This window comes from Callithrix jacchus, chromosome 14, assembly GCF_049354715.1.
Source record: "Callithrix jacchus isolate 240 chromosome 14, calJac240_pri, whole genome shotgun sequence".
In the NCBI taxonomy this organism is placed as follows: domain Eukaryota; kingdom Metazoa; phylum Chordata; class Mammalia; order Primates; family Cebidae; genus Callithrix; species Callithrix jacchus.
Window position 1 is genome coordinate 45492327 of NC_133515.1, and position 24033 is coordinate 45516359.

At 41.0% G+C, this 24033-nt stretch overlaps 1 protein-coding gene across 2 annotated transcripts in view; it reads right to left on the bottom strand.

The window, feature by feature from the left end:
• The window catches only part of PLEK (pleckstrin), a 70901-nt gene that overhangs the window by 8349 nt on the left and 38519 nt on the right, over positions 1-24033 (bottom strand). For both annotated transcript variants that reach the window (XM_035272403.3, XM_035272402.3), the window contains exons 2-6: positions 10984-11139; positions 10565-10746; positions 8387-8478; positions 2300-2484; positions 531-635 (exon numbers count right to left, since the gene is read on the bottom strand). In XM_035272403.3, the coding sequence (XP_035128294.1) occupies positions 531-635; positions 2300-2484; positions 8387-8478; positions 10565-10746; positions 10984-11139 (720 nt within the window). The remainder of the gene's footprint in view (positions 1-530; positions 636-2299; positions 2485-8386; positions 8479-10564; positions 10747-10983; positions 11140-24033) is intronic.

Sequence of the window (24033 nt, forward strand, 5' to 3'; positions counted from 1 at the left end):
CGTCCTCAGTCTGCATTTGACTTTCACCTGCTGTTCCTGTGAACTGGCTTCCGCATTCCCGGGTTTTGGTCTTGCCGTGCCCTACCCATAGACTGGAATGACACTTCTTTGTGCTCAGTGGTATACTATGTTCCTTTTCTGGGTGTGGCCTCTTCCTGTTTACCTGGTTACTTTGAAGGGAGAAGGGACAGGCAAAATGGTAGTAGTTGTACCATGAGACGTCTTTGTCTTTTGGATAGCATCTCATTGACAATTTATCTCCTCTGGCCATATTTTTCTTGAAACATCTTTTTTTTTCCTGTGCTATTGATAAAAGAGGCATTTTCCTACTTCTGGGGGCATCTTCTGCCTTGTCTGACTCAATCTTCCTGATCTAAAGCCACTTTGATATCTACATAGCTATTCATCTATCTTCCACTTTGTGGGTTTCATTTTCTGCTTGACTATTAACAAAACAAACCAAATGTCATAGGATAACTTAGAAATAAAAAAAGTTATAAGGCAAGATGGAAGCAGTAATGGCCACTTACCTGCTTCAGCAAACATCCCTGCTTGATAATGACCCCTCTGAATTCTTCTTTCAGAATCACATCATCATCACTGGAATTCTCTTCACAGAAGAACCCACTGTCTGGCTGTTGGGAAATCAAACAGCAAGCTGACATCACCAGTCTTAGGCACTTTGCAACTTGTGCCATCTCCATCTCCCCTTCCCTTCCAGCCACTAGGGCAGCCACCTCCTTTTCCCTCCATTCCTGTGTACATCCCAATCTGAACTTCAAAGGTCACCCTTGGTGAGCGAGTTTCTCCTCCTCCTTTTACTTCCTTTGGGACTGTTCCTTTCTTGTCACCTCCACTCAAGTGTGCTCTTGTCCATATCCTTTTATTCTGGAGGGTCTCCAAGCTGTATTCTAACTTCAGCTCCATCTTCCTAACCAGGCACATGTGTGCCTTCAAAGCCTTCCTTCTCTTGGGATGTCATGGTCACATCCCTGAAAGCAGGGCTACTATCACCAGCTCAACATCTGCCAATGAGCCCCCTCTTGGAGAAAACTGATAGCACATGTCCAGCCTTTTCCCGTGAGGTTATGAGGTAATTAGGACTTGCTCAGCAAAAGTGGATGATGAATCAAACCAAGGAAGAGAAGCCACGGTGACGGGTTATTTTTAGACTCCTGCACTGAAATGGCTATAAGCAACCAGATCAAAGGACTGAAGGAAAACAAAAAAACCAGACTGTGGAACTTCCCCCAAAATGAAATGAAACTCTCTAGGGTATTCACTTCATGTTTATAACAAGAATGCTTCTCTTAAGTAACTTCCTAACTTCTGTGCTCTGATCCAAAACAGAAACAAAACTACCAAAATCCCCCAAGAAATCCACCATTCCTGGATTTCTCACATGGCCTAAGAATAGGTTCACATTGTGTAATATAGTGTTTCCCAATCCTAGGTAAGCATACCACGGGACTTACACAAGATGACTGCAGGAAGTGACATCGATGGACACATTGTATATTGAGAGTCATGTATTTTAATGTACATTTGGAACAATGCACCTAACACATCACACCTGTGATTTATGGATTCCCCTCTGGAAAGGAAGCTCCAGGAGGGTGGGATTTTGCCTGTTCCTCCAGCATGCTTGTCTGGGTGGCTGCATCTCCTTGTCTAAGAGAGTGCTTGCCATAGACTAGGGCCTAAGACATTTTTACAAATGAATTATTGCTTAGAATAAGATAGTTGGGAAGCCAAGGCAGGTGGATCACTTGAGGTCAGAGGCTCAAGACCAGCCTGGCCAACATGGTGAAACACGATCTCTACTAAAAATACAAAAATTAGGTGGGCATGGTGGCGAATTGCTCGAACCCAGGAGGTGGAGGTTGCAGTGAGCCGAGATGGCACCACTGCACTCCAGCTTGGATGACAGAGCAAGGCTCTGTCTAAAAAAATAAAAATAAAATAAAATAAAGGAAACAATACATTTTTTAAGTCCATTTAAAAAAATTTTTCAAGTAAACAGTATCCTTTTATAATAACGAATTTATTTGGACCGGACAAGTGTTGTGGAGAGGGCAGCTGTCGAGCTGTGAAACACTGGTATAACAGAAGCTCTAAATGGGCCTGGAAGCTTCAGGTATTCCCTTGTTCTTCCCAGCTGACCTCCCTACCCCCCGCCTAACAGCCCCTGTAGGGCTGGGGCCTTTATTTTGCATATGTGTCTATGAACTGAAATCAACCTAGAATCTGCTCAGGGCAGCCTTTCTTACAGGAGGAAGAGATGGGTAGCTTTTCTTACAAAGTAGTAGAAGGCATCAGGGTTGTCCAGGAAAGGGTTTTCAGCGGTTCCATCCACTGCACTCTTGGACATATCTCCAGCAGGCTGCAGATACCCCTCATTGAGCAGTGATGAAGCAATCATAAGGCCTTCCTGGCGATTCCTAACTGACTGGTTGGATACCAGCCAATCAATGACGCAGTTACCTAGATGGGATCAGCACAGGGAAGGTTAACTCTCCTTACTAAAGAACAAGCCCCTGACACTCACCCCTGAACTGACTCCAGAGCACCCACAGGTCTGACTTGTCTCCCCTGTTATTTCAAACAAAATCAATGGGATAGAAACCCAGTTAAAAAAAAAATTTGCAAAGGGTTTTTAAGACTGACCACATGCTGCTTAAGAAGCAACACGTGGCCAGGTGTGGTTGAACACCTCTTGTCCCAGCTACTCTGGAAGCTGAGGCAGGAGGATCACTTGAGCCCAGGAGTTCAAGACCAGCCTAAGCAACATAGCAAGATTCCATCTCAAAAAATAATAACTTTAAAAATTAAAAAATAAAGTCATTGTCTTTAAAAAAAAAAAAAAGAAAAAAGCAACACATGCATCAAAGAAATGGGTTTTACTAACCCACTCACTTATCCCATTAATGAACAAACATTTACTGAGCACCTACGAGATGCTGGGTACTCTACTGGGTGTTGGAGAAATTCCCTCAGGGACTGTAAAAGGGCATGATGGGTGTAATAAGTAAGTCTTGTAACAAGTGCTCTGCTATATAAGTCAATTTCGAGACTACTGGGTCAAATCTGAAGGTGTAAAGAGGTGGAGGAGGTGAGAGAAGGGGGCTGTGTGTGCACCATCAGGAATAGAGGAAGTGACACTGGGCAGAGGCTTAAAACATGAGTAGGTGTTTACCAAGCATGTGAAGCAGGATGCAGAGGAACCAGCACAGGCTGAGGGGGCAGCAGTGTGAACAGATGCACGCAGGCATAAAGCAACCCCATGGGGCAGGGAAGGAGTTGGTGGAAAGAAGGCAAAAGGAAACAAGAGGAGGAGGAAGGTGAAGGGTGGGTGGGGAGAACTTTGATGGCACAGAAAGAAATTTGGCAATGGGAAATCATTGCAAGTTTTTAAACAGGAAGTAATGTGATGAATATATGTCCTAAATTAAAATGTGATGACATCACCTGCACTGATTGTCATGCCTTTGCAGAGTCTAGCAGGAACCTTGAGAAGTCATGTAAGCATGCTTCTGCCTCAAGAGATGATTGCAAGAAGAAAATGAAATTGACCCATACATTGGATTATTAGCAGGTTAATAATTAGCAGGATTATTAGCAAGAAAAACAGCATGTTTATTCTTACAACAAAAAAATAAATCTTTGAGGTGATGGATACCCTAATTACCATGATTTGATCATTGCACAATGTATATGTATATCAGAACATTAACTGTGCCCCATAACTATGTACCATTATGTGTCAATTTAAAAAATTAATAAAAATAAAAAGCAGTGTGTTCCTTACATATGTAGCCAACAAGAGAGTCGACACAATAGCCTGCCTGTCCTGTGTTATTCAGGCAAAAGCAGTAGGGATGCCGCCCTCAAAACAGGAGTGACAGAAATTGAGTAGCGAGCCTTCCGTGAATTGCATATATGAAAGGCTTAGTGCTCACGTTTCTTTCTCCACAAGGATAAACTAATTGACACTGCATTTCTTCTTTTTGTCCTCATAGCAACCTTGTCAAAGAGGTAGGGCAGTAATTGTAGTACTCATTTTAAGGATGAAAAAATTAAGGCTAAGGGAATTTCAGTGACCTTAAGCCAAAGTTACAACTACTCCAGGCTGTCACTTTTAAGTGTTCTAACCCTTGCATCCAGGCTCACTCAGCGAGGCATACTGAAGCTTGAAAAACAAGTTTGGGAATGATCCAAGATGGCCGATCACTAACATCTCGGGATTGCAGCTCCCAGCAAAAGCTCAGACAACGAGAGGATGCCACACTTTCAGACAAATTTTGGTCGCTCACGGAGCAGAAGATTCCCAGTGGAGGAGCTCCACGGGTCGCCAGAGCGACTCTTGTGGCCGGCGCAGCGGTTTCATCGGCACCTCGGCAGGGCAGCTCTTGGTGCAGAGTAAACGGGACTGGTTCCCCTTCTGACTGAGGTTTGGAGCTCCGGGAAGGCAGAGTCGCCTATTACAGACTCAAGAAGGAAGCCAGACTGGAGATTCCCGGGCAGAAAAGCACCATCAGTCTTAACACCGCTGTTTTGGCCAGCGCAGTGGGTTGCTCATATTTTGGCCCTGGGAATTAACAACTTGGATGTTCACTCAGAGACCTAATTTGAAAGTTGGTAATTACAAAGACGACAGGTGGAAAAATTTACAATGATGGGAAGAAACCAGTGTAAAAAGGCTGAGTATACTCAAAATCAGAACACCTCTCCCTCTAAAGAGGATCACAGTTCCTCATCAACAAGGGAACAAGAGTTGATCGAGAATGAGCGCATCCCATTAACAGAATCAGGCTTCCAAAGATGGATAATAAGAAACTTCTGTGAGTTAAAAGAACATGATGCAGCCCAATGTAAAGAAACTAAGAACTTTGAAAAAAGGTTTGACAAAATCCTAATGAGAATAGACAACTTAGAGAGGAATATAAGTGAATTAATGGAACTGAAGAATACAATGCCGGAACTCCGAGAAGTATGCACAGGTTTAAACACTCGAATTGTTGAAGCAGAAGAAAGGATATCATAGGTAGAAGTCCAACTTAATGAAATAAAACGAGAAGACAAGATTAGAGAAAAAAGGATAAAAAGGAATGATCAAAGTCTCCAAGAAATGTGGGACTATGTGAAAAGACCAAATTTACGTTTGATAGGTGTACATGAATGTGACGGAGAGAATGAATCCAAGCTGGAAAATATTCTTCAGGATATTATTCAGGAAAATTTTCCTAAACTAGCAAAGCAGAACAATATTCAACCCCAGGTAATACAGAGAACACCACAAAGATATTCCTCAAGAAGAGCAACCCCAAGGCACATAATCGTTAGATTCATCAGGGTTGAAACGAAGGAGAAATTACTAAGGGCAGTCAGAAAGGTCATGTTAATTACAAAGGGAAGCCTATCAGACTTACAGCAGATCTCTCAGCAGAAATCTACAAGCCAGAAGAGAGTGGGGGCCAATATTCAACATCCTTAAAGAACAGAACTTTCAGCCCAGAATTTCATATCCAGCCAAACTAAGCTTCACAACTGAAGGAAAAATAAAAACTTTTATGAACAAGCAAGTACTCAGAGATTTTATTACCACCAGGCCTGCTTTACAAGAGCTTCTGGAAGAAGCATTACACATAGAAAGAAACAACCAGTATTAGCCTTTCTAAAAATATACCAAAAAGTAAAGAGCATCAACATAAAGAAGAATTTACATCAACAAATGGATAAAACAGCCAGTTAACATCAAATGGCAGTAATCCTAAATTTAAATCTACTAAATCCCCCAATCAAAAGATAAAGCCAAAACCCAAAGGCATGTTACATCCAGACCCATTTCACTTGCAAGGATACACAAAGACTCAAAACAAAGGGATGGAGAAAGATTTACCAACCAAATGGAGAGCAAAAATAAATGAATAAATAAAAAGCAGGAGTTGCAATTCTCGTATCTGATAAAATAGATCTTAAAGCAACAAAGATATAGTGGTAAAAGGATTAATGCAACAGGAAGAGCTAATGATCCTAACACCCAGATACATAAGACCCATAAAGAGACTTAGACTCAATGAGACAGAAAATTAATAAGGATATCAAGGACTCGAACTCAGCTCTGGAACAAGTAAACTTAATAAATATTTACAGAGCTCTCCACTTTAAATACACAAAATATACATTCTTGTCAATACCACATCACACCTACTCATAGGTTTAAAGGAAACATTGATTGGCCATTATTAATACCCATTTTTTTTTTAGAATAAAGCAACATTTCCCTTCTCTCTCCCTCTTTCTCTTCCTCTTTCTTCCTCTCCTTCACTCCTTTTTTTTCTTTCCTTCTCTCAAAAAAAGAAAAAAAATAAATCAACTTGTAGACCTCTAGATCCAAGTCGGCAATGTCTCTCTCATTGCTCGATTTCCTTCCTTCCCTTCTCTCCCTCCCTCCCTCCCTTCCTCCTTTCCTCCCTTCCTGCCTTCCTCCCTTCCTCCCTAAAAAAAAAAAAAAAAAAACAAGTTTGGTCTAATCTGCCAGTCATCGGACATTTAAGCTCCTCCATCATGTGTCAGCACTGCTGGGTCTCAGTCTCTGCTGCAGCCTTCACCTCCCAGCTGAGGCCACCTGACTCCTCCATGAAGTCTTCACCATAGAAATCTCAAGAATCCACCATGACCTTCAGCAAGAAGGATTTAAGAGGTACTAGCCTACCTGTAATCTTTGGGATTACAGGACATGCTGAGAGGCCAGGGTGGGCAGATCACCTGAGTTCAAGAGTTTGAGACCAGCCTAGCCAACATGGTGAAACCCCATCTCTACTAAAACTACAAAAATTAGCCAGGGATCGTGGCACACATCTGTAATCCCAGCTACTCAGGAGGCTGAAGCACAGGAATCTCTTGAACCCGGGTGGTGGAGGTTGCAGTGAGCCGAGATTGCGCCACTGCACTCCAGCATGAGCAACAAAAGTGAAACTCCATCTCGGAAAAAAAAAAAAAAAGGAAGAAGTACCACCTCAATACTCTGGGACTCAGTAACACATTACACAGAAATCAGTCTGACCTGGATCTTGTGCCCAAGTCTACCTTGAAACCCCCTCCTGTTCCCTTTGCCCAAGGTTGTTGCAGTGACATCAGTCCTGCTAGAGTTAGGTTGTTAGTTTCTCATACCACCACCCATAGCCTAGTGTCTTGATCCCAAATCTCTCCCCTGCCTTGTCTGATGCTCATTGGTGGCTGCCTGGACTCTCTGAGATTCATTCCCAAAGGGGACTGCCTCATCGCCACTGATCATAGCCTTTTCCTCTTAGCCTTGCTGATCCTGACCTAGACCAATTTCATGGATTATCTATTGACAGCACAATATCTTAAATTCCACATCTGTTGTATTCTCTCAGAGTTTCCTTCCTTTGTTCTCTCTTGTCACCATAAGAAAGCCATGGCTTGCATCTGCCAAAGTTAGTACTAAATTGTACATCCCATTTTGTGCCTCCTGATGAACCATTTGCCCAACCAGGCTGGTCAGTTTCTTTTCCTAGATGCATATTCTGTGCATGTCTGCCCCATAACTTTGTCCTCACCATCCTCTGCCCATCCTCTGTCCTACCTCCTCATCAAAAATCCTCCCCATAAATACTTAATGAAATTCTACCCATTCTTCAGGGTCAAACCTAGGTGCCACCTCCTATTCACCCCATCAACCCCTGAGCTCTTTCTCTTTTCTGGACCCCTGGATTGGTTGTACAGACATATGACCCCTTAAAACACAATAATCACTTGAGCTTACACCATGTGCATGCCAGGCACTGCTCTACACACATAATGGCAAGCCTGTGAAGTAGGTGCACTGTGATTATCCCCACTTTATAGACAGAGCTAAGTTATTGACCCAAGGTTTTATAGCTAGTTAAGTTGCAGAGCCAGGATTTGAACCAAGGTAGTCTGGCTCTAAAGAACATGTTTTTAACCACTACACCATACTACCTAAACTCATAACACTCAATACCTGACCCTGTGCCGCTCTGATATCCTTAATATTGTCATTTAAATCTTACATTATATGCCTTGATGCCTGTTTATTGTAGTAAGGGTTGCATCCTATCCAATTCTGTGTCTATTTCTAGCAACTCTCAACATAATGCCATTTATTGAGGAAAAAAATCCTTTGTTCAAGCCAACAGGGCTTGAACAAAAACATTAGCTTGAACAATAAAAGTTCTTTCTATTTTCATTCTGCAGAAGCTCCACTCTTAGGCTCACCAGGCTGCATTCTGGGACCCTTTCCAACCCTCACACTTTACACCCCCACCTCACACATGAAGCTGAAGGAGGACTCCATATCACCTTCCCGGTTGCCCTGTTTCAGGCCTGCAAGTGCTTTTACCTGTGAAGCAGTGATTAAAAATCTTCTTGTCTTTCTCTAGGTTCAGTTCTTTTATTCCTTTTTCAGGGTCTTTCATGGACAAATATAAGGCACTGCACAGAAATTAAAAAAAAAACAAAACAGTTGGATGAGTGGGGAACATTTTAGAATGGTAAGCTCTCTCTGGGAGTTGTCACCTTGAAGAGGCTGGGTACCACCTCCTATTCACCCCATCATCCCCTGAGCTCTTTCTCATTTCTGAAACCCTGGAATTGGTTGTACAGGCATGTGACCCCTTAAAACACAATAACCACTTGAGCTTGCACCATATAGCACTTAGTGTGTGTCAGGCACTGCTCTACACACATGATGGCAAGCCTGTGAAGTAGGTGCACTGTGATTGTCCCCACTTTATAGACAGAGAAAGTGAAGCACAGAGAGGCTAAGTTATTGACCCAAGATTTTATAGCTAGTAAGTTGCAGAGCCAGGATTGTGCCTGGGATAGAAACATTCAGGAAGGAAGAAACTTCATTCCCAACCTCTGTCAGGAGTTGGATTTACCTGTTGGCCTCTGACCAACTTTAGGCTACAACTATCACCTGAAATTTTAAGCAGCCAATATCAGAGGCCATTAATCTGGGTTAGGGCATAAGTGAACACAAGTTCCCCCACCCCAGGTATCCCCCGAGCTTAATCTTCCTCCATCAGGTCATGGGTAGTGGAGGGGCAGCACTCATATCTACATAACTGTGTAGCCTGCACAGCATTTAGCAATGCAGGGAGGTACTTAAAGTCTCCAAAATTCTCTTTATTCATTCAGCTTTTTGTTGATTTAATTATTGGTGGCTGGGATGCAAAGTTGACCCACTTTGGAGGTCAAAGATGAAAGGTTCTCAGGGTCCATTTTCTACACATTCTAGATCTTTCATATCCCTCAATTTTCATATCCCAGTTCTTTAATGCTCTTCAAGGGACCATCCGTGGTAGACATTTTCCTTTAAGGAACTGAATGCTTCCACTAAGCATATGTCTTATCCTTAAAATGATGAGATATAAGGCAAAATAGTGAGAAGTTCTCATTTTTGTCCTTGAAGAATGCACCAAAGATAGCCTTACAAGTGAAGTTTTAAGCAACAAAACAGAAGGCCCCTTCCATGTAGCCTGTGGCTCCCTCTAGTCTGAGCATCCTTCCCACTTAGTTCTGACAGCCCTGGCCATGGCTGTGGTCACTCGATGGCCCCCATCAGCAGCTGTGGCTACACTGGGTTCCTCCTCGGAGCTCTTTGCCAAAAAGCTTTTGTGGTGAGGGGGACTGCTAAGTTTCACTCAGCTCAGTTCACAAACTTTGTCAAACGCCTGTGCCATGCCAAGTCATGTGTTCATCATGCAGAAGTGCAGAAGGGGTGTCTTTAGGCTTCTCTCAGTGCCTCTCCCCGCCGCACTCTCCATAAAAATAAAATTCTTGTTGGACATTTTAAGCAGCCAGCATGGGATTCTTCTCAACAGGGTTGCTGCTTCAGGGAATGCTCAAGAAAAAAGCAAAACTACTAAGAAGGAACGGACTCCTAGAAAGGGGTTCATACGACAAAGATGTGAAATATTCGGGAAGGAAGAAGGCCCATTCCCAACCTGTCAGGAGCTAGATTTACCTGTTGACCTCTGACCACCTTTAGGCTACAACTGTCATCTGCAATTCCAAGCAGCCAACATGAGAGGCCATTAAACCAGGTCAAGGCATAAATGGTGTTTACCCTGGCTGGTTCTTCCTGACGGTGTGATGCATGAAATTGAACTTCAAACCTTGCTTGTTAGGATGCATAGCCCCTGCCTTTTCCTTTCTACCGAAAGATCCTCAAGATTTATTTCAAGACTGACTTATGGCTACTTTTTAAATGCAATGATGAGGTTTCTCTCTCTCTCTCTTTCTCTCTCTCTCTCTCTCTCTCTCTCTCTCTCTCTCTCTCTCTCGACCTCAACCTCTTATCAGGGAATTTGTACTCCATTGGCCTCCTCTCCTTAGCTAGAAGGCCTTGGATCACTCCTTCAGAACCAGGTAAACATCTTAGTACACTAAGTGCCAAGACTGACCTGGCAGAGTGGATACGTCAGAGGTGGCCAAAGCAAGCCTTAGAGCAGGATCTGCTGTGTTTGTGTCTATCAGAAGGAAGGGGTAAAGAGAAGTAAACACAGAAAATCACCCTAAGTCAATGGTTTCTGGCAGTCGAATGGACCTCCTGGTAGATTTCCTGGCAAACTTCTGGCCTCCTTCAATGCATTTAATGGCCTTCTTGATATCCCGAACCCAGGCATCTCTCTCTTCCAGGAAGGCTGCCTGGAAGAAGTGGTCCTGCTGTTTGGTTGTAGTGATCTTAAACACAAACTGAAAATCAAGACACATCCTATTAGGAATGACATTTCAAGGGACTGGGGCCCCTCATGAAGCAGAGGCCATTGGTCTAAACCTGTTCTGGCCAAGAGACACCCAAATGCCAGGGTTGGCTGTGGGTGGTGGTGAGAGGGACAAGCCCAAGGAGCACCACCCACATTGAGGGTGATGCTTGCACCAAAAGGTGAGTGCCTGACCAGGGGTTCACAGCAGCTCATGATGTCAACTCACCATCCTTTTGCCAAAGTCCTGACAAGGGCTAGTCAGAGTGCTCCCTTTCAGTGGGATCATTCCTTTGGGGCTGTTGTCACTTTTCTTCTTGTAGAATTCAATTCCATCTTCTAACAACACAACCCACATGGGTTTCCAGGTATTGAACATGCTCCCCTGTAATGACAACCAAAAGAGCTGAGATGGGCAGGCTCTTCGCAAACTGTGTTTTCTTCCTAATAGGAAAGATCCTATATTTACTTACAGTTGGCTTTAAAAATGTTTTGTGACATCGTCTTTGTTCCTTCAACCTAAGTCCTCTCAAATCAGTGACTTCTTGGGGAGTCATTCTCATTTCTACCCCCGGCTCTTTACTCAGGCTGACCCCACTCTCTGGAACACTCTTTCCCAACTCTGCCCTCTCTTCTTTCTCCCTTTGCCTAACCTCTCCCCATCCTTCAAGGCTCAGCTTGCCCACCTCATGGATGAGGCTTCCCAAACTGCACAGACCCACACTGATCTCAGGGACCCTCCTGCTTTTCTCACTGATTATGCCACACATCCCAGAACTTTGTCATATATTTCCTCAGATAGTTCTTTAATTGTCTTCAGTATGGTTATCTTTCCTTCTCCATGGCAATTACATCATCAGGTACTTTCCTTGGCTCATGATATTGAGCACACAGGGGATGTTCATTAAAATAATAGAAAATAAGATAATCTCCCAAACTGCCAAGTGCTAGCAGCTGTCACACCTCATTGAGAAGAGCAACCAATCCTTCTTACCCTCTACTTCATCCCCACCCAAACCCTTTTCTGCTATAATTTCCCCTGCACCTCCCTTTTCATGCCTGGTTCACTCATGAAGAACCACAAAGGAGCCACCTCACAGAAACATTCTCACTCCCACTGGGTTCCTCCTCAGAGCTCTTTGCCAAAAAGCTTTTGTGGTGAGGGGGACTGCTAAGTCTCACTCAGCTCAGTTCACAAACTTTGTCAAATGCCTGTGCCATGCCAGTGGCACATCTTGTGTATGAACTGCCGGCACTATGTGTAAGAACTGCCGGCACATCTTGCTTCTGAAACTACATCTTACACATGATCTCACAGTTCTTTTTTTTTTTTTTTTTGAGGTCTTCATTTATTTTTATATGTTTAAATGACTATATTGAGGAGAAAAAAATATAAAAATGATAATTATTGATGTTTGGTTGGAAGGGTTTTTATTTTTAAGGGTTTTAGAACATTTTAACTCTTGGAGGGTTAGTCAGAATTGGAGAAAGAATTAAATATCCTAAAGTCAAAATGTAGAAAGTTCTTTTCCTAGTGCTTTCCAAAATATGCTCTGCAAACCAATTAATCTGACTCACTGAAGATGGGTGTATATAAAAGCTGGTTTTACCCCAAATTTGCCTTCACTTATAAGCTCTAGTAACACTGCTGAGATGGCTGGCTGAATCTTTGATGATACAGCTCAAGTGTTCTCTTTTTTTTTTTTTTTAGACAGGGCCTCTCTCTGTTGCCCTGGCTGGAGTGCAATGGCATGATCTCGGCTCACTGCAACCTCCGCCTCCTGGGTTCAAGCAATTCTCCCACCTCAGCCTCCCAGGTAGCTGGGATTACAGGTGCACATAACCACACCCAGCTAATTTTTGTGCTTTCTTTTTTCCAGTAGAGACAGGGTTTCACAATGTTGGCCAGGCTGTTGAACTCCAGACCTCAAGTGCCTCGGCCTCCCAGACTTCTGGGATTACAAGTGTGAGCCACCATGCCCAGCCAGCTCTATTGCTTCCTTAGTTCCCACACTTGGGCAAGCCACTTACCCTCTCTAGGGCTCAGTTCCCAACACTAAATGATAAGAATGACTACCTTAGAGATTCCTGGTACATATGAAGTGAAATAATTTGGATAAGACTTTATAAGTTTAAATGTGCTCTACAAACAAGAGGTTATATTATTAAATATCTTGAGAGATGGTCATGTATAAATGTCTTCCATGCTTTGAGTTTCCAACACAATAAACAGCTGCTCCTTCATCCTCTCTATTCTTGGAAAATGATAATGAACTGGCATCACTATCGTCCTAATGAGGGGAGAGTCAAAAGTATTTAGCCAGTTGCCATTTGGAGTAATGAATGGGAAAGCTGAAGGCTCTGAGGCTCTGTATGAATGTATTTGTGAGGAACCACACCTCCCTTTGGTTTCTCTTCAGGTAGAATGAGGTTTGGGTTTGGAAAGAATCTGGCCTACCTCACACTTGCAGGCCTCCATTGTTGAATGACATGTCATACAATGATGCTTGAAGTATTTAGGATGCCTAAATGTATGCTATGATTTGGGGTCAAACCTTGAACCTATATGTGAGCCTCATGTCAACCATTTATTAGTTGTACATGTCTTTTGGTAAAATGTTTAATTTCCTGAGCCACGGTTTTTTATTTTATTTTATTTTATTTTTTATGAGACGAAGTCTTGCTCTGTCACCCAGGCTGGAGTGCAGTGGCACAATCTCTGCTCTCTACAACCTCTGCCTCCTGGGTTCAAGTGATTCTCCTGCCTTAGTCCCCTGAGTAGCTGGGATTACAGGCCCGTGTCACCACATCTGGATAAATTTTTCTATTTTTAAAGAGATGGGGTTTTACCCTGTTGGCCAGGCTGGTCTCGAACTTCTGACTTCGTGATCTATCTGCCTCGACCTCCCAAAGTGCTAGGATTACAGGCATGAGCCACTGTGCCTGGCCTTTTTTTTTTTCTAAGAGGGAGATAATAATTCCATCTTAAAGCATAATAAGTATAATGAGATTTAGATCACATATAAAATATGCATATGCAAGTACATAATGCATGCAATATGCTTATATGTGAACAATGTACATATGCATTATACAATGTATATATATTTTTAAGTATGTATAAATATGTTTTATATGTAAAGTGTGTAAAAACACTTTGTCAACTATTGCCACCCAACTATATGTTCCAGGGGGGCAAGAACTTACTTCACCATGATATTGCCATGTGTTCAATCAATAACTTGTGGAATGAATGGTTGTAATTAAAATCACATCATGACTATAAGAAAATATTGGGGAAAATCTCCAGGACATTGGTCTGACCACAGATTTCCTGAGTAACACCCTACAAGCACAGACTACCAAAGCAAAAGTAAGCAAATGGGATCACATCAAGGTAAAAAGCTTTTGCACAGCAAAGGAAACAGTCAACTAAGTGAAGAGACAACCCACAGAATGACAGAAAATATTTGCGAACTACCCATTTGACAAAGGATTGGTAGCCAGAATATATCAGGAGTTCAAACAACTCTAGAGGAAAAAAACATCTAATAATCCATTCAAGAAATGGGCAACAGATTTGAATAGACATTTCACAAAAGCAGACATACAAATGGCAAGTGGGCATATGAAAAGGTTCTCAAAATCACTGATCATCAGAGAAATGCAAATCAAAACTACAATGAGATATCAGCTCATCTCAGTTAAAATGGCTTTTAACCAAAAGACAGGCAATAAGAAATGTTGATGAAGATGTGGAGAAAGGCAATACTTGTGTACTACTGGTGGGAATGTAAATTAGTACAACCACTATGGAAAACAGTTTGGAGGTTCCTCAAAAAATTAAAAACAGAACTACTGTTTGATCCAGCAATCTCACTGCTGGGTATATACTGAAAAGAAAGGAAATCAGTAGATGGCAGAGATATCTCCACTCCCATGTTTGTTGCAGCACTGTTCACAATAAATAAGATTTGGAAGCAGCCTAAGTGTCCCTCAACAGATGAATGGGTAAAGAAAGTGTGAGATACATACACAATGGAGTGCTATCCAGCCATAAGAAAGAATGAGATCCTGTGATTTGCAATAACATGGATGGACTCAAAGATTATTATGTTAAGTGAAATAAGCCAGGCACAGAAACACAGACATCACATGTTCTCACTTATCTGTGGGATCTAAAAATCAAAACAGCTGAACTCATGGGCACAGAGAGTAGAAGGATGGTTACCAGAGGCCAGGAAGGGAAGTAGGGGAGTGCGGGAAGGTGAGGATGGTTAATGGGTACCAAAAAATAGAAAACAGAAGGAATAAATGAGACCTACAATTTGATAGCACAACAGCATGACTATTGCCAACTTAATCGTACATTTAAAAATAACTAAAAGAGGGTAACTGGATTGCTTGTAACACAATGGGTAAATGCTTAGTGGTGACAGATACCCCATTCTCCATGATGTTATTACTATGCATTGCATACCTGTTTCAAAACATCTCATGTACCCTATAAATATACCTACCTACTATGCACCCACAAAAATTAAAATGTTTAAAATAAATAAAAATTAAATCACATTATGTATTAATGAATAGATAAGACTGAATAAAGAAGACATAATTAGATAATTAACATAAGAATAGACACAATAAATGTGACAATATTTCCTAAAATGATTCTATAGAACTCTGCAGGACAGTATGTAGCACAGCTTTGGCCAGGGTGGAGGAAGGTGGTCCACGTTTGCACAACCGGGCTGCGGAGGAAAGATGACTTCAGGGGAGAGGAGAACTGACATTCTATGGAATTTTTTTTAATTAAGATAAAATGTATATATATTCACAGTCAGCCCATAAGGTCGTCATGAATCTCTACTTTCCATCTGACATATTTCAGGCTGATTCTCTGTGGTTTGTTTGTTTACTGCTCCCAAACCTGCCCACTGAGTTCAGTTCAAGAATGGCAAGTAGAATCTATCTCAAGTGTCAATTCAGACTGAGTAGTAGTGGATGTCTGAGGCTGGTCTCAGTGGAAAAGCGTCCCACAGCCGTGTCTCCCATGGGCAAAGCAGCCATAAGTGGTGGCATGAACCCTGAATTTGCTGCCATCCCTTGGGCTAATCAGATTTTATCTGAATATGAATGTCAAAAAGAAACTCAGGCAGCAGCCTTGTGTGCAGGCATGGCTAAGCTGTATGAAAATCACTTGCAAAAGACCTATAATGCCAGAATGAGGCGATCAACATCAATGTCGCCCTTAAGAAAATCCTTGCTTAAAATGTTTTCAATTTGTGTTCATGCCAGCTGCCCCTTTAGCAATGAATTGGCCATTCTGATTAAAACAGGGAAGTCTCTATTTCTGGTCTATATTTTGGGAGAATTTTGGCAAAGGTCTATTTTTTAACCCATGATGTCACCTTGTCACGACTACCACAAAACAGAATTATCATCCAGTTCCCAAGATACCCTGCTGCTTATCTCAAAATACAAAGGGCCTCTTTATAAAGCTCCAGTTGCCCAAAAGGAAGACTATTTATGCAAAGATAAATACTTGTGGGACTATCACTTCACTTGTCCAAACATTTCCTTTGTTCTAGTTACTAAAATAATTTTCTAAATTAAAACACCCTATCTCTTTTCTGCATGGGCAGAATAACTATTCCAGACTAACACTGGATTATTTTCCTTTTTTAAAATGAGCAAGATAAGACACTATGCCAACACATGAAATTATTCCAGTCAAATGCCTTTCTGTTTTACATTTGAAGGAAACATATCTAGAACACAAAGAGCTCCTGCAAATCAATAAGAAGAGTACAAACAATCCAATTTTAAAATGGGCAAAGTATTGAGCAGGCAAATTAGTAAAGAAAACATCCAAAAGCTTATGAAAAAGTGTTCAACATCATTATTAATCAGGAAAATGCAGATTCAAATCACAATAAGATACCTCTACGCACCTGCTAGAGTACTTAACATTTTAAAAGACAGAGAAGAATGAGACTTGACAAGGAGAGAGAATAACTGGAACTCCCGTACATAGCTGGCAGGAGTGCAGAAGATCACATCCTACTCAGAAAAAAATATCTGGAGGTTTTATGCTAAAGCTAAACACATACGTGTCCTTTGCACCAGCAATTTCACTCCCGGGCAAAGTTCTGAGATAAATGAATGCATATCGCCACAAAGGTTACACGTAAGAATGTTCATGGCACCTTCATTCATAGTAGCCAAAAACAGAGACTAACCCAAATGTCCATCAACAAGAGAATGAATAAGTAAAGTGTATAATATAATATAATACATAAATTCATTATTAATACAGTAAGTGTATACTATGGAAAAACAACTTAGCAGTTTGAAAAAAAATGAATCGCTAATACCTGGAACATTATAAATAAATGTCATAGGTGTTGAGTGAAAAGCAAACAAGCAAAACATGTACTTAGAGTATGATTGCATTCATATGAAGTTCAACAACAGGCATAGCTTATGAGAAAATGTTACAATAATCGTTACTGAGAATGGAAGGAGAGACTAGGAAGAGAACAATGGAATTTTATGGTATACTAGAAATGTCTCCATCTTTATCTGTGTGTTGCTTACATGAGGCAAAGGTGTGTAAAAATTATGACACACTTTGTGCACCTTATTGTATGTAAGTTATCCCTCAATTAAAAAACAAAGTTGTTGCCTACAGGTCCTGTTAGTTAACTTCATGGAGGGGTATTCAGTGATTATAATAACACCACCCTTCAAGTTGCTTCTATAGAAGGAAACTATTCCACATGAGTTACTTCTCTCACTTAATCACTGGAAAAAAAGCATATTCATGCAATGATTGTCCTTGATTGAATCGTGGCTTCTCTTAAAATCCGCCATGCAGAATATTACTGAGTGATCTGGCATTAGCTGAATGTAAAAGGTGTATTAGATAAAGGCATTTTATCAGTAATAAATTTCTTAGGTGTGATAATGGCATTGTGATTATATAGAAAAATGTCCTTTTTCTTAGAATATGTATGCTGAAGTATTTGGGAGTGAGGTAGCAGGATGTCTGCAAATTACTCTCAACTAACTCAATCTAAAATGATATGTGTGTATATTTATATAGAAATATAGAGACTGGGAGAGACGAAGTAAATATGCCCATCCATTACCAATTGGTTAATCTAGGCATAGGGTATATGAATAATGGTACTAGTTTCCCCATTTTTCTGTGGGTTTGACTTTTTAAAATAACTTGGGAAAGTTATTAAATGAGTGAATATCATATGACTCTGCTATGTATTACAATTTAGAATATACTTTTAGGGAAATACATAGACACAGCTACTTAATAAAGAATTTTTAAAATAACTGGAAATAAGAATGACATGTTCTCAGAGCTAGAAATGAAAAGTTGGACTAGATGATTGCCAGAATCGCTTCTAAACCTAAAATTTAGTATTCAGCCTCAGCACTAGCTGAGATTACTAACTGTCATCATCGCTCAGGGCTTTTGACCCTGAAGTTGGGATGCATCGGTAGAGCTAAGCCAGCACTGCATACCTTCAGTAGACAAAGCCTCCGGAGCCAACTGTCCAAAACCAGTTTATGTTTTTCTAATTCAAGTGCAGCCTCAGGGGTCTGACTCTGAAAAGGATGTGTCATTTGGGATTCAGGGTCATTATACACAATGAAGAGGACTGTACTTTATGAAACAAGAGAAATCTGACCACTTAGAAAGCTTAAACACTCTTCCAGGCCTGATAGTGCTGAGTTAGGTCAGGGTGATGAAATCTGAGGTTTCTCTCTCCTCTTTGCCATTACTGCAGCTACCAATTTCTATTGGACAACCTGGCAGCACCTCTCCTCGACCATCCCTACATTTTTCCCTTTCTGGCCTCAATCCACTTGATGCTCACCCAAACCTGGAAGTGTGATTATGAAATGTCCAAATGACAGAGGAATTTAGGATCATCTACCAGCTCTGTCATCATATTGATAGAAAAGTGGAGGCCCAGTTAAGTGATTGGCCTAGTACATCTGATGAATTAATGTAAAACTAAGACTAGAATCCAGGTCTCCTGATTCTCAATTTTATGCTCTTTCCCTTCCCTCAGATGCAATCTTCATTTTGGTTCTTGCATAACATTAAGTCATTCTGGAATCTGGATCAGTTCCTTTAGACCACTTAGCTAGCTATTTCATTTTAACAGAGATATATATATATTTACACACACATATATATATATCTCCATATGCTATGTTTGTGTGTGTGTGTGTGTGTGTGTGTGTGTGTGTGTGTGTGTGTAGTATATGTGTGTTTTCATCTATTATATGCCAAAACCTCTACATGTCCACAATGGGATGCTGAGTCAGTTTTAAAGTTTTCTGGTAAATAGCTGTTCATCATCATGGGACTGGTATATCCTGGCACCTAAGAGTCTGACATTGCATGACACCAAAAGAAGAAATCATAGAGAATGGGAGATTTAACCATATTAGGAATGAACTTCTCAGCTGGGTACAGTGGCTCATGCCTATAATCCCAGCACTTTGGGAGCCTGAGATGGGTGGATCACTTGAGGCCAGGAGTCCGAGACCAGCCTGAACAACATGGTGAAACCCCATCTCTACTAAAAATATACAAAAATTAGCTGGGTGTGGTGGTGCATACCTGTAGTCCCAGATACTTGGGAGGCTGAGGCAGGAGAATAGTTTGAACCCAGGATGTGGAAGTTGCAATGAGCATAGCTCATGCCATTGCACTCCAGCCTGAGCAACTGAGTAAGACTTCATCTCAAGAAAAAAAATAAAATAAACTTCTCTATATTTAAAAAACTGCAACAACTGAAAAGCAAATGAAAATGCATAGATATTTGTATCATCATATGATTAAGAGTTAATATCTAATTTTTTAAAACATTTTAGAATAAAAAACATGTAAACTCTCACAATTTTTTACATGGGAAAACAATATAAGCAAGCAATTCTCAAAAGAATAAATACCTGGGTCCAATAAAACATAATTGATTGCTTCAACAGCAATAAAAAATGAAAATTAAAATTAAATAAGATACAGTCTTTCTCTTTAATAATTTTTTTAAAAAACTTGTAAGGTGTGGAAAAATGAGCATGAGGGGAAAAAGGGGCTCTATGAGTCAGCAGTGTGATGTGTGCTGTCAAAAAAAACCTAAGCTCATTGTGGTCATATAAATAGAAGTGTAATATCCAAAGCAATGAAAATGATAATTCTGTCTTTAAACAGAACATAGCCTGCAGCTGACCACAGGCTCTGGCGCTGGATGGCTCAGACTCAAATCCCAACTCTGCCACTTTCTAGTAATATGGCTTTGAGCAAGTTTTTAAACCTCATTTTCTCCATCTAGCAAGCGGATACGATGATATCTGCGTCTTAAGGTTGTTGGGCAATGAAAACAATTCGTGTAAATTGCTTAAATTAATATCTGGCATATAGTAATTCATTAAATAGTACCTATTCCTTACAGTTTTATGCTTATCAGGTGCCCCTGGAGAACTACATTGAGTTCAAGAGACCTCAAAGCTGCAGAGAAACCAGAGCCTGTTTGAAACAGAGCACCAAGATAGTATCATCTCTCTAACTATTGGAGAAACTGTCTAGGTTTTAGCCCATAAAGGAACAGGCAGAGCAAGTGTAAACATCTGGATTGTTTTGAAGTCCCAGCAGGTAGAGGTTTTAGGAAAACTGTTTTCTGTATAACTTAAGGAAGAAAATTTAATTGGTGAGTTCCCTAACAAGAGAAGCATTCAAGCATGCTTGTTAACAAATGAATAAAAGAAATGCAAGCCACAGATGAAAAGTTGGATTAAATCTGTAACGTCTCTTTCTACCCTGAGATCCTACACATCTACTCCAAGGAGCCCACTGTCCCTCCTTTCCCCCTTTAGTCTTCTATTTCCACGTGTCCCTGCCAATCCTTAGCTTCCTTGAAAGCCAAAAAATATAAATTTTGAAATATATTCTACATGATCATCTAAAAATGACTACTCCCTTGAAATTACTTTGCTTAAGACTTAAAAAAGTTACTCTAATGTAGAATCCTGATTCTTTGGTCTCTATGAGTCTATTTTCGGCAAGTTTCTTTATTTGGGACGTGTTCGTTTAACAAATAATGATAGAATAGCTACTATGCTTCCAACACTGGCCTGGTTGTTGGGGTATAAAAATAATCAAGTCCAGGAGCAGTGACTCATACCTGGAATCCCAGCACTTTGGGAGGCCAATGCAAGTGGATCACTTGACTTAAGGTCAAGAGTTCAAGACCAGCCTGGCCAACATGGTGAAACCCCATCTCTACTAAAAATATAAAAATTAGCTGGGCATGGTGGCACATGCCTGTAGTCTCAGCTTCTTGAGAGGCTGAGGTAAGAGAATCACTTGAACCCTGGAGGTGGAGGTTCCAGTGAGCCAAGATTGCACCATTGCATTCTAGCCTGGACTACAGAGCAAGACTCTGTCTCAAAATACATAACTAAAATAAAATAAATAAAAACAAAAATAAACAAGACTCTATCTTTGCTCTCAAATAGTTCACAATCTCACATAAAAGAGAGTGACCTCCAGGTCAGTGTGATGAATGCACAGATTGAGGTGTGCCTTTCTGTGTACACCCAGCATCACGGAAAGAAGCCACAACGAGTGGCTGAGGGTTGGGGTAATAGGATATTTGTGTTTAGAACTCCTCTCAAATACTCCCCACAAAGTGAAAATATCTCTTTTAACTTCCCCTTTCCCTCAAATTTCTCTTTTCACATACTGATGTATGGCTAGAATTCAAAGGAAAAATACACTGTGATCAAAACTACATATCTAAAGCAGAACTGTCAGCTACTATTATCTATTCTCACATGGGACATGTTATTTTAAGTCGATGTTGCATCAATTAAGCCCTTATGTCAGCTACAGCATAAATCATATCATCTAGTTTTCCAACCTGATCCATCAAATCACTGACATAACGTCCCAAACAAATGGTTGTTTTGTGCCTATATAAACTCACTGAAGGCAAAGGAACTAGTCTGTTTAGCAGCATATCTTTTACATAAGTGAACTCTTCCAGGTTGGAAAATTTCTCAGTAAAAACATATTAAATAAGCAATACAGAAATGGCACAGAGAATGCTTAACAGCATGATTTCTGGAGCCTTAGATTTAAGTTCAGATCTCAACTTTGCCCCTTCCAGGCTCTGTAATCTTAAGCAAGTTACTTAATTTTTCCAAGCATTAGTCTCCTCACCTGTAAAATGAAAGTAACAGGGTACCTGCTCCCCATTATTGTGAAGATTGAACAAGACAATATACATAAAGCATTCAGCACAGTGGCCAGCACGTAGTAGACATTTGAAAAATGGTGATCATGGAGACAGGGAAGAGTATGGCTCTGCAGGCAACACTGTAGAGTCATTCTGGCATAAGGTTCTCCTGGGTACCACCCATCATTGTGACAGTGCTTTGGAAAAGAAAGTCACTGCTATACAAGCCTGCGAGGGCCACTTAGAAAGTGGTTAGGCTCTGCGTGATGCTGGGTTCTACACTGGGTTCCTACCCTGCTGGATTCCAAACCAGCTCTGCCACTTATTAACCACGTGACTTTGGACAAGGTCCTTTGCCTCTCTGTACCTCAGTTTCCTCATCTGTTAAGTAAGAATAATTGTCCCTATTTTGCAGAGTTGTCATAAGCATGTTGGATAAATGCATTAAGGCATGAAATGCTTGGAACTGTTCCTGCTTCAGAGTAAACACCACATCTGTTAGCTATTGCAATGATGATGAACCAGTAGGTGTAAATCACTTGAGATGATTTCATCCCACCTAGAAGATAAGGTAGATGCAGGAGATAACTCCTGGGCCAGTACCCTGACTCTCCTGGTCTCTCTCTTGCCCCTGGTTTTCTGCTTCTACCACAGCTTTCTGCAGCCCTTTTCTTTCCTGTCCCTGCTGCTTGCCCTTCTTTTTCCCATCACCCCGAGTACTCTACGCTTTCTCCTAGACTTACAGGACATCCAAATCCCTCAGCCACTTTCTGAGTCAGTCCTGCTGTGCCAAGTGCTTGTGGGGTTGGTTGTCCTGGAAACAACATAAACCTCTCAGAATGAGGCTGGTTTGAGACATGGCTTGGAGGAGTCTAGGTTATGCAGAGCATATAATTTTCTCTTCTCTCTTTTTTTTTTTCCAGCTATGATGATGAACATATCTAATTCAGTATTAAGTATTCAAGGACCTTCCAAACATGTTTATTGCCCAGAAAGAAACCCCCTGAACAGAGAGGAAGGGAGGCTGAGGTTATTAAACCCAATCTTGCCCACAATACAATTTGTTCATGCCTCACTCTGTCTCTAGTGAGTTCATCTGACCTTTATTTTGCAGGCTGGGTAAGCCTCCCTTTCAGAATGCTGCCTGGGATCAATGAGATGGTAGGCTTTGCTCTTAGGAAGGCCTGGATTTGAATCCTAGGTCATCCTCTTGCCAGCTGTTGGACTGTGAGTGAGTCACTTACTCTCTGTGAGCCTCAGTTTTCTTATCTATAAGATGGGGATCACCTAGGGTGGTTAGGATTAAATGAGGTCATATTTGTATAGCAGCTCACTGTTCCATGGTTGGCTAGATGTGCTCTTTTTTAAAACAAAAAAGTAAGGAGAAAGACTCTGAGGCAAAGAGACATGGGTGTTACTTGGAATAAAAAAGGTTGGAAAATGACAGAATCGTGTATTTTCCCTCCCCCTCTTAACAACTGTCTTTATTAAGAGATCTTAATCGGGAAGCAAAAGAGGAAATCTGGATTATGAAATGTCAACAGTTATCTTACACAGAAGAAAAGCAGAAACGTTTTACACTTCACATTATTGACTCCAAGATTTCTGACTGGACAAAATTCCTGCACCAGCATTTTCTAATGCTGTATTTTTCCCACCCAAAATATCTTATCTGCAATAAAATTATTCCATAAAACAAGACACAGGAAAAAGATGTTCTCTGTTACTACCCAGGTATCTTGAACTGCATAAGAGAAAAAGGTGAATGGAGGGAGATTCGTTTTTTTCTTTTTTTTTTTAACGCTCTAACATCAAAAACCATAGCCAAGGCTTCTAACAGTCTTTTCAGAGAGTTTTATGGCCCTTCCTTCATGATTAATTTGGCAGCCAACCCAGGAACCAGTACATACTCCCATTAACATCTAGGAGAGGCCCCACTAACTACTGAAATGTATATTGATGCTGATACGAATAATTAGTGTCTTATGCAACTAATGTGACAC